Source organism: Aphanomyces invadans (assembly GCF_000520115.1).
Source record: "Aphanomyces invadans strain NJM9701 unplaced genomic scaffold supercont1.1, whole genome shotgun sequence".
NCBI lineage: Eukaryota > Oomycota > Saprolegniomycetes > Saprolegniales > Verrucalvaceae > Aphanomyces > Aphanomyces invadans.
The window spans coordinates 169,763-185,329 of NW_008580146.1; the positions used below are offsets into that span (position 1 = coordinate 169,763).

The 15,567-nt window shown below is 57.6% G+C and overlaps 6 protein-coding genes across 11 annotated transcripts; 4 read left to right on the plus strand and 2 right to left on the minus strand.

The window, feature by feature from the left end:
• Nucleotides 1-661: 661 nt before the first annotated feature.
• Nucleotides 662-1,911, plus strand: H310_00039. Of its 2 annotated transcripts, XM_008862627.1 has the most exons (2): nt 662-1,494; nt 1,560-1,911. In XM_008862627.1, exons 1-2 carry the CDS (start codon nt 774-776, stop codon nt 1,598-1,600), a joined length of 762 nt encoding a protein of 253 aa, XP_008860849.1. In that variant the 5' UTR covers nt 662-773; the 3' UTR covers nt 1,601-1,911. The 2 variants fall into 2 exon arrangements, with proteins under 2 accessions (XP_008860849.1, XP_008860848.1); XM_008862626.1 differs by having other exon boundaries at nt 662-1,911.
• A 474-nt stretch (nt 1,912-2,385) lies between these two features.
• Nucleotides 2,386-5,670, plus strand: H310_00040 (hypothetical protein). The gene has a single exon (XM_008862628.1). The coding sequence runs from the start codon at nt 2,525-2,527 to the stop codon at nt 5,525-5,527; it is 3,003 nt and encodes a 1,000-aa protein (XP_008860850.1). The 5' UTR covers nt 2,386-2,524; the 3' UTR covers nt 5,528-5,670.
• Nucleotides 5,671-5,835: 165 nt separating this feature from the next.
• On the plus strand, nt 5,836-7,525 carry H310_00041 (hypothetical protein). Of its 4 annotated transcripts, XM_008862629.1 has the most exons (5): nt 5,836-6,007; nt 6,064-6,356; nt 6,432-6,761; nt 6,812-6,965; nt 7,030-7,525. In XM_008862629.1, exons 1-5 carry the CDS (start codon nt 5,848-5,850, stop codon nt 7,437-7,439), a joined length of 1,347 nt encoding a protein of 448 aa, XP_008860851.1. In that variant the 5' UTR covers nt 5,836-5,847; the 3' UTR covers nt 7,440-7,525. The 4 variants fall into 4 exon arrangements, with proteins under 4 accessions (XP_008860851.1, XP_008860853.1, XP_008860854.1 ...); XM_008862631.1 differs by having other exon boundaries at nt 6,432-6,965; XM_008862632.1 differs by having other exon boundaries at nt 6,812-7,525.
• Nucleotides 7,369-8,281, minus strand: H310_00042 (hypothetical protein). Its single transcript, XM_008862633.1, has one exon. It carries the CDS (start codon nt 8,213-8,215, stop codon nt 7,502-7,504), a length of 714 nt encoding a protein of 237 aa, XP_008860855.1. The 5' UTR covers nt 8,216-8,281; the 3' UTR covers nt 7,369-7,501.
• Nucleotides 8,282-10,385: 2,104 nt separating this feature from the next.
• On the plus strand, nt 10,386-14,255 carry H310_00043. Of its 2 annotated transcripts, XM_008862634.1 has the most exons (8): nt 10,386-10,829; nt 10,881-11,056; nt 11,099-11,144; nt 11,195-12,741; nt 12,837-13,257; nt 13,312-13,370; nt 13,461-13,685; nt 13,734-14,255. In XM_008862634.1, the coding sequence occupies exons 1-8, from the start codon at nt 10,424-10,426 to the stop codon at nt 14,202-14,204; spliced, it is 3,351 nt and encodes a 1,116-aa protein (XP_008860856.1). In that variant the 5' UTR covers nt 10,386-10,423; the 3' UTR covers nt 14,205-14,255. The 2 variants fall into 2 exon arrangements, with proteins under 2 accessions (XP_008860856.1, XP_008860857.1); XM_008862635.1 differs by having other exon boundaries at nt 11,099-12,741.
• On the minus strand, nt 14,198-15,563 carry H310_00044 (hypothetical protein; the record flags this gene model as incomplete). The annotated part of the gene is made up of 6 exons (XM_008862636.1): nt 14,198-14,359; nt 14,416-14,526; nt 14,609-15,082; nt 15,132-15,220; nt 15,275-15,356; nt 15,416-15,563. Coding segments are annotated over 6 exons (1,000 nt in total), but the record flags the coding sequence as incomplete, so codon positions are not given.
• Between the last annotated feature and the right edge of the window lie 4 nt (nt 15,564-15,567).

Here is a 15,567-nt window from a genome sequence, read left to right on the forward strand (position 1 = left end):
CTGACGATTGCATGCAACGTTCGCAAATGATCAGGTTTGCACGCCATACCCCCGTGGAGATCGTGACAGCGTGCTTTGTTCATGCCCAGTCCAGTGTGCCCGCCGTGGTACGTAGCGATTCTAGCCATGTCAAAACGTTGGCACTTGTTGTCGGATCGCAAGGTAACGATGGACTTGATCAATCGAGTCCGTGGAGCAAACTCAACCACCACGATTGTGCACTGCATCTCGAGTGTTCTGAATCGCCTGACCCCTACGTGTTCGTCTAGCACACATGCATGCGCGAATGCGGAGAGACGGCGGCGCAAGCACCGCGACCGGCGTCGTCTGAACGTGTGGTACAGCGTCCGGATGACCGCCAATATGCAGGCATTGTGGAATTCTAGTGCTCCATTATACGGATATTCCCATCGTCTTGATGACCGCCACGACGCAGGCATTGTGCAAATTCCAGTGTACCATTATATGGATATTAAACATATTTCGTGCCCCTAGAACATCAAGGGCGGCGTCAACAGCGCCGGCGGAATTTTAAACACGGCGGTTGGCAGACTTGTTCGTTTCAATACATTTTTCAAGTTCAATCATGATTCTGGGTTAGGACGGTATTTTATTTTGACTCGGTCGGCAACAATGCATGACTTGTTAAGTCGAATCTCTTGCTATTTGTATACCCAATCACTCCGCACCGGAGCGATTCTGCATTGCGACCAGAACCACAGTGCGATCCGACTTGATTGCCGCCGCCGCTGCCTCGTCCTCTGCAAGTCCACATGGGTCTCGATGGATACAAGTACATGATATCCAAGATGAAGGCAAGTCGCGGCAACCAGAGCCGCCTTGGAAGCTTCTCGTCGATCGGTTGCGCCTCGTACGATTTTCACGGTGACGACGCTGTAGGCTACGGCCCCAATTATATGGTCGTCGCGGATGGTGTGTCTGGGACCCAAAAGGCGTCAGGCATTCTGGCTCGAGTGCTCGTCACGGAAACGCTGAATTCCCTCGAACGCTTGCGGCGAAAAAGTCTGTCGGACCCAGCAGTCCCGATCAAGTCCTCGGACTTTGGGGCTGAGATGATCGGTGCAATTCGAGTCGCACGAGCTCTGACACGTCGGAAGGGACGCTTCGACTCAGCTCTCACGGCTGTGTACGTGGATGCAGCGTCGTCGCAACTGTTTGTGTTCAACATTGGGGATTGCAAGTGTGTCTTAGTGCGCCACAACGTCGTCGTGTTTGAAAGCGACGCAATCATCTACGACTTCAACGTGCCCGCCGTCGTCTCCACAATGAACGAGATCCATTACCCCACAGATGCCGTGGATATTCAAGTCACGGGATATGAACCAGGCGACGTCGTCATGGTGTTCTCTGACGGTGTCCACGACAACTTGTACGTGGACGAGGTGCTCCACGTAGTCGCGTCCCATCCAAACCACGGCGCCGACATCGCCAAAGCGACCGTGCGGGCTTGCCGGGATACATTCACAGGCCATTGTGGGTACATTCCGTTTGCGGTGGCAGCTGCTGGGTTTTGCCTGACTGCTGTGGAGGAGATGAAGACCAACGATGCGATCACGCGCGCCGATTTCGAGGCGTTTGAAGCGAAGTGCCGAGACCTGCCGCGGCCAGGCACCCGAGCAATATTTGGGAACGACAAGCGTGTGAAGAAATTGGCGTTCTACAGCGCATCCAATCTTCTCACGTTTGCCAACAAGCAGATTGGGAAGAAGGACGACATATCTGTATGTGCTGGCGTGTTGGCATGAAGCAGCATTTCCTCTGATCCACAGGGGATGCTTGTATTGATTAACTTTATTTGAATGTATCCGAGTCTTGTGGAGGCGGTCGCGGTGTTTGTCGAGGCGCTTTTCACAGCATTCGTGTGCATGTTGCGAGAACCTGACGGTGTGCCCCAGTCCCAATCGATGCCAGCATAAGAGGGTAGACTCGCCAATCTCCATGGAGCTGTGTAGGAGGGACCAGATCGTGGCGTCATCCCGTGCGCCACTTCGACGACGCAACGGATCCTGCAACGTAATGGAGCGCTTGCATCGTCCGGATAAACTTCCGACCGTCTCCAAATTATATTGACTGTAAGCAGCGGAAAATGGGAGAAACTGCATTTTTTAGAAACGTGACCACTTCCGGTCGTATCCGGAAGCTGCCCCACCCACCGTGGCATGTTCGCTTTGACATGGGAATTCACAACGGGGTCGTAAATCGGTCGCAAATATTCCTTCATGTGGAATATGTTGTATGCAATATACTTCACTTTGACTGAAATAGTTTGTCGCAAACTTATTTGCGACCAAGTTGCGACGGATTTGCGACGCCAATCAAGTGCCGCCCAGCTGGTCGACGAGGGCTCATCACAGCGAAAACTACTGTACGGCGACGCCTCCACCCCATCATCCGCCGACGCCCAAGTGACTAAGTCAGGAAGACAGACGGCCACGACGCTTATCTCTCGCTCCCTTACGCCGCTTCGATCATTCTTGTGCCCCTCCTTTGCCTTTGACTTCGCATGCTTGCAGATATTCGCGCTCGGGAAATCACACCCCACCCCACGCTCCACCGGCGCTCGACCGAAGACATCGTCCCAGGGCCAGTCGTCGTCGATGGCCAACACCAACGAAGCAGCGACTATTCGTTGCTGCACCGCAGCAGACACAGTGAAGACCATGACGTGAAGTCGTCGTTGCCTACCACGTCGTCGAAGTCGACTTTACAGCACGTCGTCAAGCCACCTGACACCATCACATTCTTCCTCTCCGTTACAGACCTCAACTTGCAAGCTTCGAAGAGTGCAACAGACCAGTTGCTCCGCGGCGCCATGTCATTCTTTGGTGGCAAGAAGTACGCCGCGCCGAGTCCTTCCAAAGGCCACGTCCCCCAGAGCCTCGTCCACATCGACCTCCAAAGTCGACTGCGGGAGACGCTGCCGTTCCAGACCGAGAAGATTCGCAGTCCAAACCCGTCGTACTCGCTGGGAATCTCGATTCCAGTCGTATCGCACGAAGTGTCGTCGCAAGTTCTGTGCTTCAGCGTGGTCCTCACGGAGGAAGGCAACGGGAAGACCGTGGCATATGCCGAACTCGCGATGAAAGATCTCGTGCGCAAGTTTGTGCACGGCACATCCGCAAAGATCCATCTCCCACTCAAGCTGCTCACGACGTCCAACACGTCGAAAAACGCGGTCAAGAAGGTGGCCCCCGTGTTGACTGTCAAGTTTGCTCGAGTCGTACCGCAGAAGCACGTCCTGTTTGGCACCGAGGACAATATGATGCGAGCCTATGCCTTTTACAACGGCGAGTACTCGACACCTGTAATTGCGACCGAGGAAGCCGAGGCAGTCGACAGCCACGCGAGCGTCCCGGCTCAGTTTCTCAAAGAGATGGTCGGCGAGTTGCAAGCGAGCCTCGACTTGTGGCAACTTCGGTACGAAACCAAAACTCCCCGGACGAACGAGCGTCCCAACAGTCTGTTTCGGTGCCACGACCCTGGCATGGACCGCGTGCTCCAGGATCTGCATCCGCCACAGGACATGCTGTACGCATCGGGGTTCCTCGAATCCCACCTCATGGCGCTCGAGGCTCAAGTGGCTGAGGCGCGCGAGATGATGGGCCTTGCCCAGCTCCTGGACGAGAACCACGTGCTGTTCAAGGCGAGCACGGCCAAGGAGAAGCGCGACACACAAGCGATGCCAACCAACTTGTGTCTGTCGACGTTTCGACTGTACACGAGCCAGGACGCAACGCCGCTGCAGCGCATGCGGTCCATGTCGATGGATTTGAACGACTCGACTTCGGCATTCATCAACCCACCCGATACACCCACACAGACCACGCCAAGCAATCGACGCGGCGCCAAACTCTCCACGCTCCAGGACGAGCTCCGGCAACAGCGCAAGAAAGAGCGATCTGTCTCGATTGACTTCACCTCGACCGGGCCGAGTCGACCTGAAGTCGGCGCGTTGGTCGTCGACTCGGCCGTCAGAATCGTGTCGTGCGCGACCCCCTCGGCAGACGCCCTCCCAGACCAAACTCCGATCGTCGGCCTCCGGGACCTTGAAGACGAGTTAGTTCAAGTTGCGACACAGCTCCGCCATTTGCTCCAAATGGAAGTGATTCCGCCGCCGGGGGCCGAAGGAAGCAGTGCCTCATCGTCGTCGTTACTGATGAGCGGTCGTAAATCGGACATTTTGAGCCTCGATGACGCTGTCACAACGTCCACCACCATGGACGAAAATCGATCGAGTTCGCATGGGTCGAGTGGCGACAGCGGGCTCAAGGACGACGATTCGTCGACGGTCGGCAGCGACACAAGCACCAGCGTCTTGACCCGGTCAGCCCGACGGGGATTGCAGCTCTCTGCATCGTTCGACGCAACCGCCAAGCGCATGTCCAAGGTCCGGAGCGACTCGATCGACTGGGTGAAATCCCGCGTCCGGACAGAATCGATGGAATGGGGCCGGTCGTCGCGGGACTTGACGGGAGATTCCCCTGCGGCGGCGGCTGCCCAAACGGCGGCGCTGTGGACGAAATGGGAACAGACGAAAGCAACGTATGTGTTTCGAAAGGTCGTATGTGTGTCGCAAAGTGTCACGGTGCTCGTGGCGGCGTTCCTCGCCAAGCTCGAGTCGGTCGTGGATGTCCCGATGGAGTTGGAGCAGCTCGCTCGCATCGGGTTCCTCGTCGGGTGGGAGTGCATTCTGTTTGCGCAAGGAAAGGAGCAGCGCATGCTCTCCGACACGTTCGTCGCTGTCAAGGCCCTCGACATGTACTCGATTACGTTGGTCCCGGAAGGCACGACCGCAGCACGGGTTTCGTTCCCGACCCCGACCACGATCCAAGTCGTCGTGCCGCTATTGATCTACCACAAGCTGCCGCGACGTCTGCAGCACGCTAAGATTCAAGTTCACACCGTCATATTCACCCAAGGGCTGCATGAAATGCAGAACTTGGCGAGTCTTGTCAACTCGTCGGGGTTTCAGCTGCAGGGAGTGGTGAATCGCGATAGTTTCCAAGCGCTGCAGCGGTACCACCGCGCATTTTTGGACATGCAGAAAGAAATGGATGTCCACATGCGCCATCGCCTCAACAATGAGACGATGCTCGATTCGCTCATGCCCCTCGTCGGGCGCAATGCCAAGTACAACAAAGCGCTCAACACGTCGACCAACACGCTTATGCTGCTAGAAGCAGCCGACATCGTGCGCAAGTTGAACGGGATGCGAGTCACGTGCTGTCCCACCGGCGTCGACCATACCGCCCTGTCGGCGACCCTGGAGCAGGCACGATTGCTCTACTCGAAGCGGTCCGCCAACTCGAACGCTAGCACGGAAGACCAAGAAGTTATCAAGCCGATCGCTAACATCATGCGCGAGTACGGCGTGCGCATCGCGATCGCTATGAAAAACACTGGTCGCTTCGAGTACGCGTTCAACTCGATCCAGCGAAAACTCTTGCCCGACGTGTACCGCCCGCCTACGTCCACGATTCAAGAAATGACGTCCGCGTTCTTTTGAGTACTGCAAGGAGGCCCCCACTCCCCCTGCCGCGCGGCGCGCACCCGCGCAGATCATCGCGCATACTTCCTGCCACCACCGTCTAAAATCATATCGTATTGCTTTCGGCCACCAACGATAATCGAAGTCCGACTGACGCTGAATTCGTTGTCATGTTGAGTATTCTCACAAGTTTCACCTGTCTAGGTCCATAATCAATATCTATTGGTTAATAAAATATGGTAATCTGCATTTTTGCGCTTTTGATTGGTGTAAGCTTCTTGTTTGGACCAATGGATGGCTTTCTTGACAACCACAGATTGTCGCATCGAACACACAGCATGGGCGCACGAAAGCCGCCGCCTTGCGTTGCCGATGACAGGATTGAAGCGTACATGGGAAACGTGATCGGGTTTTCATTTGGCCTCTTGCTCGGCCATCGAGCTCCAACCAACCTCAGCGACCTCATCTTGACTGTAGTGACCACGCCTCCTGAACAAGGTCGGTTGGTTTCTGTACCCACGTTGATTTCGTCCATTCACGTCGGCGTTGAGAAGAAGGCGCCAGGCTGACGCACCTGCGCGATGTCTCAATTGAGTGGATGGTGCTTCACGCCGCACAAGTGCTTGGATACCTTCCTGAGGGCATCGACTGCGTTGGATTATACGTTGTAGCAGAGGACCGTGCAGCATTGCGAGGACTCCAACTGCAACGGCACATGCACGCGTTGCGTCATGCGGTGTCGAGCCTAAAGAAGACCACGCTACGTGAAGCTTACGACGCCGACTGCGTTCAATACGTTGCCGTGAGTTGTCCCGGTGTGCCGCCCTCGATCAAACATTTCAACAAGGTAAGTTGTTGTTGTGCGGACGCAACATCCGCATCATACATCAACTGGGTTTCGCCTGGCTTTGCTCCCTCGTAGGACAACGCTATGGTTCTCCGCGACTTCAAATGGCAGCGTGATGTAGCTATCATGTCGTTGCGAAGGTTCACCGCCACTATCGACGTGACGAGCATTGTCGGGAGACTACCGTTTCGATCGGCATCTTCGCTTACAGCGCGGCTCCATCGCGAGCTCGAAAGCGCCATTTGCCTTGCAGCGTCCAAGACTCACGTGACGTTTCTGCGGTCTTTGGCATCGGCGCCATGTGGCCGTCGCGATGACAAAGTAGGTGAGGTGGACACCGCGCAACCGGTCAACCTGCAGTCAGTACAAGGAAACATCTCTTGCGTTGCATATGTGCATCACAAGGTACAAAGCCTTGATTGCTATGGAGCAGGGTGGCTCCCTTCCAGCTACAGGCCAAAAATCCAGTCGACGTCGCGGGAGGGCGACTGGGGGAGGACTGCGTTCGCAGCATCGCGAGGCGGCTGGCCATGCAGCAAGAGCGCGCGACGACAGATGGAGGCGGTGCGTCGATTCTTGAGCTGCGTGTGGCGTACTGGATTGCGTCGGGTGTGAGAATATCGCCAGATCAAGGGCATGCCGTGTGTACGCTGACGGGAGGTTGGTTGCATAGAATCGTCCAGGCGCCCAACGGTGGCGCTGCCTCGTCGAGCCAAGTTTGCATGGACGCTTGGTGGCGCTCCCGTCGGATTCGACGGCATCTTGCACGTGTTGGAGTCGCACGAGTCGCTCGCGGACTGCGTCGCCAATGCGCACGACGTTTTGGGAAGTGAGCCGAGGGTTGCCGGTGAAACTGCGACATGGCTAGAAGATGCTGCCCACAAGGATGCAGGCGTCCTGGCGACAGCGGAAGTGGAGAGGCCGCAGTCGCCTGCCAACCTTCCCCTCGATCATGGTGACCCGCCGTCCAACGCACTCAACTTTGCGCTCGCCCCCACCTCCTTCCTCACTCTCGCCGCCTTGTTGTGCGCCATGCTGTGGCTCCGACTACACGCATCGACTGACGGGTTTGCAGGAACATGACGTTCATAACATTAGCAGGAGAATAAATACGATTGGGAGCACTAAATAGTAAGGGGCACACGCTAATACAGCGCGCTGAAATTCCACTCGACTCGACGGGCAAGCTGGAGCTTTTCCGTGTAAAAGTCCGCATACGTGTGGCGCTCGAGCGAGTCGTCGGAGTCGTCATCATCGTCGTCGGTGTACTGGTCAAAGTCGATCGTGGACGAGTACGACCCTTGAGTCGTCGGGCTGGTGCCGACGGGACACTGGTCATCCGCGACGCGTTTCGGCTGCGACATTGCCATTGCGGAGGAAAGCTGGGTGCAGCAGCCTTCGATAGCGGACTCGGGCACGTGCCCGTTCTCGGTCGTTCCAAACGGGACTGCAGCCATGGACATTGGCTTGGACGACGCGCCGTCGACCGTGGTGTCCGTCTCTGGCGTGGCGATGGTTTGTGCTGCCGCTCGGATGCCTTCCGACACCGCGACCAAGTACGCCGCGTTGGACTGGCAGTCGAGGGAGCAATAGGCGGTGCACGGGCTAAGAAACTTGAGGAAAATGCGTTTGCAGTTCTGGCACAGTTGCCGCTTGCTGTCCCACGCGGATACGGCAGCATCCGACCGGCGGCGACAAGTCGTCATGTCGTCCAGCGTGTTGGCTCGTGCCCGGTTCGACGGCGCGAAAACGTCGTCGTCCAACAAGGCCGAGTCGCCGCGGCGACGCGGGTTTGGCTCTGGGCACGACTGGACCTGCCGTGCCGGATGAAAGATGCCATGGACCCACGTCTGGAACATATCTTGGCCCCCCACACTGTTTTGGAAAATGATCGCTCGACGTGGTGTCCCAACTGTCAACAAAGTACCGTAGTGACTGAAACTCGTGAAGCGCCGGGTTTCGTTGAACTTGCCGTTCCCCCCCACCAGCTGCGCCCTCTGAATAATCTCATGTCCACTCTGCCAGCGAACCCAAGGCTGGCCGTGATGTGATTCCAGGGGGTGGGGGGGAAGGTGCCCTGATACACTCGCCACAAGAGGCGAGACACGATCGTGTCGCAGCCGTGTATACCTTGGAAGCACCCGATCGAGCGGGGGACGCGCGCACCTTTGCCACGGACCACAGCGCCGCCTCGGGCGAGAGATACCCCCCGCTTGGAGGGGTGCCTGTACACTGGGTGGGCTGGCCGGGCCGAATCGTCCAAGTCCAGTAGCGTTCGGACCACTGTGCCACTTTGCCGGGGCGAGGCACTTGAGATATGCACTTGGACGTTGTATGGGACGGTTGAAGGGCACGCTGGCCCTGCCGCCATCTTTCGCTTCGTGTGATAGCCTCGTTTCGTTCACGGCGGATGGGCCAGCTGGCTGCGGGAAAGCCAACTTCAACCAGCCAGGACACGACCAGCCCTGATAGCCATTACCGTACCGTCGCGAGTCAGTCCGCCGTCCCACTCGGCGAGAGCGAAGAGCGCTACAATGCAGCGACCGGCGAGGGCGATGACGAACGGAGCTGGGTGTCTGGGGCAACAAGGAACTGTCAGAGTAGCTTGGTCGGGGGCTCGGGATAGTCGTCGTGTCGGCAGGCCCCCGCCTTCGGCAGTAGAATGCCATGCCTTGTGCGATTCCCCCTGACGTCCGCGGAACACGTGGCATGTGCGAAGGGGGGGTCGCACGTATGTGCATCCCCCCCCCGACATCACCACATGGCGAAGTCGTTGGGTGACGGCGAGTCGGGTTTCGGTGCCACGTGCCCCCCTGTTGAAGCGATTCGTATGGGTGTTTGTATGGGTTGAGATGTGAGCGGCCTGTCTCGCGCCAGCTGGCTGCGGCGAATTTTGATGGCGCCCCAATTTCGTCACAACAGCCGCGGACTGCGATGAGACTGCCGCCATGGAAGCGCCTTGGGTCGAGGAGAATGTTCCAACTACCCCCGTTGTCAACAAAGCCTCGAATAAACGACGGGTGGCCTCTGGGGGGAATTGTCGCATTCGCAGGATTGTGGGGCAGGATGTGCCATGGATTACCCAAGACAGGCAACATACGATAACAAAACCCGGCGCCCCGTGGCGGCGGACAAGGAGCGCACGAACGGGTGCAAGCGATTTGCTCGTGCTGGGTGAGGAAAGCGCGGAGGTCCTTGAAGGTCGCATGCTCGCACAGGTTGCTGGGCTGGACCCCTGGCGTTTGCGTGCAATGGAGCATTCGTGATCCTGTGCCAAACGTGGTCGACTGGGGTCGGGCTGCGAAGTAGTGACGAGTTGTGACTATGTTGAGTGCCGACACGGATGGACGGGGCAGCACTGATGCACCGCTCGACGTCGTTGTGCTGCTTGGCGCGCCAAAGCCTTCATGCGACGAGCCAAGTAGCTTGGCTATCCAGCGCGAGGCAGATTCCAGGAGGTGCACTCCGTCACAGAGAAGGATTTCGGCAGCGCAGAGCGGAGAGTGCGCCGTCGGCAAGTGTATGGTGCACCTACTGGCGCAGGCAGAGCTATTCTGCTTGATTATGCGTCCCACGAACGTGCCCGAGTTTTGTCAGATGGCGCGGAGATGGCTCGGTTCGCCGGAGCAGCATAGCACCGACGGCGTCGATTTTTACTCCGTTTGGTCGAGCATTGAAAGGGGGAAGGCGGGCTATGCGAGGGCACATGGTTGGCCTACTGTAACCAATGCTACTTTGTGTTGAAAGGGCCAGAAGCTTGTGGGCGGCCGAGGTCTGAACCACGCAACAAAGGCGCGCATGAGCCGTCACAGCCACTTCCATCGGTCCGGAACATGCGTCCATTCGACCGAACATGGACAACTCCGGCATCCATCCACCAGCCCCACGCATGGCGGTCTCAGCGAGGGGGCGTCGCGGCGGCGGATGGCTCGCCCACTTGCGAAACGAGCTGACCCGAACTCCTCCCAGCCGGCTGGCCGAAGCTCGGCGTCGCCGTTTCTAACGGCAGTTGCAGCTTGACCGATCCATGCCCAATAAAATGCGTCAAAAATCCATCTTTTCAACCAATGAGAGGATGCGAATCAGCGACGAGCACCTCATTTCTGCACCGAGGCAAGAGGCATCCGCCGATGAAGCCGACGCCCCGCGCAAAGTTTGGGTACAATGCAAGGACATTCAGCACATCGAACAAGGACAGCGTGGCGATATCATCCCTGATCAACGCCGACATAACGCTCAAAGTGCTCTACGAAGCACACGGCCAAGGCCTCGAGAAGGACGACAAGGCTATCCTGTCCGCGACCCTCAGGACTGCGACGACTGTCGCAACAAAGCTCGAAGCCCTCTTAATGAAATACCAACGGCTGGTCGGAGATGCTGGCATTCCACGCATCGGAGCCGACATGAAGCGCCATGCAGCCAAATGCTCATCATGCGGCAAGAAATTTGCACTCCTGTCGCGAGAAACCAATTGTACATTACGTTCGCATCGTGCATCGAGTGAATCATGCGCCGCTTTGGTAGGTGCGACGTGCGGCTTTCTCTTTTGTGGCAAGTGCATTTCCCACCGACAAGTACCGCGATGTTTTGGCTACGACGACGTGGCCACCGTCAAGGTGTGCAACTTGTGCTGCGCATGGTTCAGGGACTTCATGAACGCCAAGTTTGAGGAGCACATTCGACCGCAGGCGGACGACGCGGTTGGTGCATGACTGCTGGCTCGTACTGAGGCGCTTCTGTAGCCCCCTGCGGCCGTCGCCCCCACATCGTACCTCGCATCTCTCAACAGTATGCCGTTTGTGCTGTTCTGCAGCGAAGCGAAATGCGTCTTTGCGTAGGCTTCCTTACCGCGGTCGACGTGGCCACCGATGAAGGTCATCTCCCCCATGCCATTAAGAACGAGATCCTGGCGGCTGTCGGCCCGACCACACGCCTTGCGGTGACCACCGCCGGAATCATCATGGGCAAGCTCAAGCACGTCCTCGCATCCATTGTCGCGCATTATGAGTACCACGACGATATGGATTCGAACGAGAGTGACAGCAATGACGGGCCGACGCCGCTTCAATCGTCGCTACCGTCGCCATCGGCTCCTCCAATGCTGTCCTTGGCCGACGAGTGTACCTCCCGCAAATCGACGCAACCTTTATTGCGTTCCAGCAAGACCCATCTCACTGAAAAGAAGTGCGGCGTGCCGGCTCAAGCGATTCAGTCGATCCTTTCGTTGATGGTACTCCTCGATGCAATTCCTTCGCATGAAGACATGCCGAATGTCGTGTCCCTGCTCAGCAGCAGCCATGATGGCGATGACTTGAATCCTTTGACCGCCGACAACATCGCACATGAAGCTGCCACGGATGACGAAGGCGTCCATCCCGATCTCGAGGATGAAGGCGCCAGGGAAAACCCACCGGACGGCGCTTCTACCACCAACGAAGCCGATAGTCGGACAGCAAGCAGCAGCGACACATCGCCATCGAAGCAACATAAACCTTCCCACGACGAATTTGATCCAACGCTCGAGGTCGAAGACAGAGGGCCATCGTCCGAGGCAGCGGCCTCCGCGCAAACTACGTCCTACTACGTTACGCTCTTTCGCAAGGCTTCCGACCGGTATCGACTCAACGTGCATCCCCACCACGGCGTTATCCGTGTGACATCGATCATGCGAGGCACAAACTTCAGCTCCCGCTTTGCCGACTTCAACGTCCAGAGCATCGTCAGCGATGCGGTCCGGCTTTGCTTTGTGCATCGGTCCGACGTTGTGTACCAATTTGCGTCGGACGCGCTGAAAGACGAATTTTGTGCGCTTGTCGAGGCATACAAGCGCGCCCATCCCCACGTGGTTCCGAGACGTCTGCCGCTCGTCCCGCTCCTCAAGGGCGAGCGCAAAATGCACATGTCTCGGTTCCCAGCGACGGCCGTGCTCGCCGGGGACTGCCACGTCCGAGGCATTGTCATGGTGACCAACTACCGGCTCCTGTTTTTGCCGCTGGAAGAAAATTGCCCGGCACTGGTGGAATTGCCGTTGTTTGCGATTGTGTCCGTGCTGAGGGGCGTCGTCAACGGATTCAACAAAGACCCGACGAATCGTCTCCAAACGACGCTCGCCTTCACATGCAAAGACGTTCGAGCATTGCGGCTGGATGTCGATGAAGACCGAGTGGAGCACCTCCATGCGCTTGTCCATCGCCTCGCCGAGTGCACTCAACGCAACAATCCCGTGCACTTCCTCACGACCCCCACCACGCCCGACGCGGTCGTCGACATCCCCCACTTTGCCTTCTCGTACGCCATGACAAACTTTCCCATCGACGGCTGGCAGTTTGCCGCCATCTCGCGCGAGTACGATCGGCTCGGGCTGCGGGACAATGCAGAGTTTCAGGTAAAGCACACAACTGCCGACGTCGTCGTCGTGCGCTGGGCAATGTGGTCCTTCTGTCGCCGCGAACGACAGCATGACGCTGAGCTGATGGATAGTGTATCGACAACGAGAACGGCGACGTGTGTGACTCGTACCCGCCGACGCTCGTGTTGCCCGCTGCGCTGTCGCAGAGCAGCATCGCTAGTGCCGCTGGGTTCCGTGCCAAGAACCGACTTCCCGTTGTCACGTGGATCCACCCTGTACACAACTCTGTCCTCGCGCGGTCGTCGCAGCCGCTGCTCGGACGCATCCTGAGCGGCACGTCGTGCAACATGGACGAAAGCATTGTCAAGTTTTACCGCAACTTGCCCGGCACGTCCAAGCCGTTCTACATTTTTGACGCGCGCAAGTCGAAAGCGGCGACGGGGAATCGCCTCATGGGCAAAGGCGGCGTCGAAACGTCCGAAAACTACGACGGTGCCATCATTTATCACTTGGACATTGCGAACATGTACAAGATGCAGAGCTCGTACCTAGGTACCGCCTTGCCGCCGTCGACGACATGCCAAAGCATAACCTCCTGCTCTGTAGCGCTCGCCAAGATATGCATCGTCCCCGAGTACGACAAAACGTGGTGGTCTGCTGTCGAGGTACGCCTTTTGTATTCGTTGCCACCGTATGCGCTGGTTTCGGTGCAGCGACTGTCCACATTCGAGCTGCCACGTGCTGACGTGTTGTAGGCGACGCGATGGTTTGAGCACTTGCATTTGATTCTGGACGGAGCGTCGCGCATTGCACGGGTGCTCGAAGTCGAAGGCGCGTCGGCACTGGTTCACTGCAGCGACGGATGGGACCGAACTTGTCAACTCGTGTGCCTCGCCCAGATCATGCTGGATCCGTACTACCGCACGTTGCATGGGTTTGCCACGCTTGTCGAGAAGGATTGGTGCCTCTTTGGCCACAAGGTACGTGGCGAATGTGGCCCGCCGTCCCGTTCTCACCTGCCTGGATAGTTTATGGAGCGTCTGGGCGGCAACCGCGGCAAAGACCCGATGCGCGACAAGATGTCGCCCGTGTTTTTTCAGTTTCTCGACGCCGTGTACCAAATGGTGGCGCAGTTTCCCAACGCGTTCGAGTTCAACGAACACTGCTTACTCCACGTCGCCAACGCCCTCACGTCTGGTCTCTACGGCACGTTTGTCTACGACTCGTACCAGCACCGAAAACTCGCCAACGTCGAGGCTCGGACCGTGTCAGTGTGGACGCCGCTCTGCGCCGCGTCGTCGTTCTTTCTCAACCCAGACTACACCCCAGTCCACGGCCCGCTGTGGGTATGGACCGGCCACCAAGCGCTCAAACTGTGGGCGAATTATTTTTTTCAGCACCACGAAATTCAAGCCACACGTGTGACGAACGCCAAGTCGCCGGCATTTACTGCCCTTGGACAGAACGACGTCGAGACAATGGACCCACCGCTCGAGTAGAAGACGTGATTGGGAATGAATTATATCGAGAGCGCGGCATCGTTTGTTGGTTTCCGTTGTCATTGGGCATCCAGCAGGGAGTCAATCAAGGCTTCGTCTTCGGCGGAGAACGTCGTAGGAGGGGGTGCAGTGGAAGAGCTGGTGTCGTCGTCGGGCTAGCCAGTACAACACCAACCAGTTGGACGCTTGACGAGCGTCAGAGGGGTGGCACCTGTGTATCGATCACGATCGTGCCTGGACCACTCGTCCCGCACTGCTTGCTTCCATACTTCTTTGCCACGACGCCAGAGATGGATCGCGCTGCCCCCAGCCCGTCGACCCGCTACATGCATGCATCAGTTGGGTCCACCAAGGTGATTCCAGCGGGAAATGGGCAAGTTGGAACCAGGCAAAATCCACCGCACCTTGCCGATGGCGTATTTCCCAACGTCACTGCTCGAGAGCTCGACAAATCGCTGCTGCGCCTCGGCGGGCACGATCGCGTACAGCGGATCGTGCGATAGCTTCTCCATGACTTCGCGCGCAGCTTCCTCGCTCTCCGTGACAAACGACGGCGGCGTTTCGCGGTAAAAAATGTATTCCTTCTTGGGCGTCGCCCCGGCTTCACCAATCGATACCTTCTTCGAGTAACGTGTACGAGGCTTGAATTTGTCCAGAACGGGACTCAACCCGACGGTCATTGCCGACGCATTCGAGAGATCATCGACGTCGTCAAAGCCAAACGACTTGAGATCTTGGACCCGGGGCTTGGGGGTGCATCCTGGAGCCCCCATATCCCACATAGCGACCTTTGGAGCGACTGCGTCGTTCACCTCTGGCACCGCGGCCGCCTGGATCGTCAATGTCGGCGGCGTTTTCTTTTTGGGTTTAATGGGCTTCTGCATCACCAACCGAGATCGATGAGGTCGCCATCGTCGCAACACATACCGTCTCATGGCGTGCCGTCTGCAACTCCATCGCATGCTCCACCTGGTTCCACGACACAACGAACGCTTCCAACCGGCTGATGCCGTGCTCTACCGAAACGATCGTCACGTGCCCTACCCATCCTAGCACCAGGGGGGACGAACCCGCTCGAAAGATGGCGCTGTTGTGACCAAGAAGCCTTTCATCCTCGACGGTAATCGCGTCCACGTTGCGTCGGCCTTCGGGCTACACAAAGGAAAACGAGCGTGAACTCCTTGTGGAGTTGCCGAAAAAAGAAACCCGACTCGTTCGGATGCAAACGCGTCGAGCGCCGCCGTGATTTGATGCACCCGGAAAAACTCGCGAACCAAGTCGTCAATGTAGTCTGGGGCGGCGATTTCACTTGCAGGGCGTTCGCTATTTCGAATCGTGATGGCCGTGCCCAGAGGCATGACAG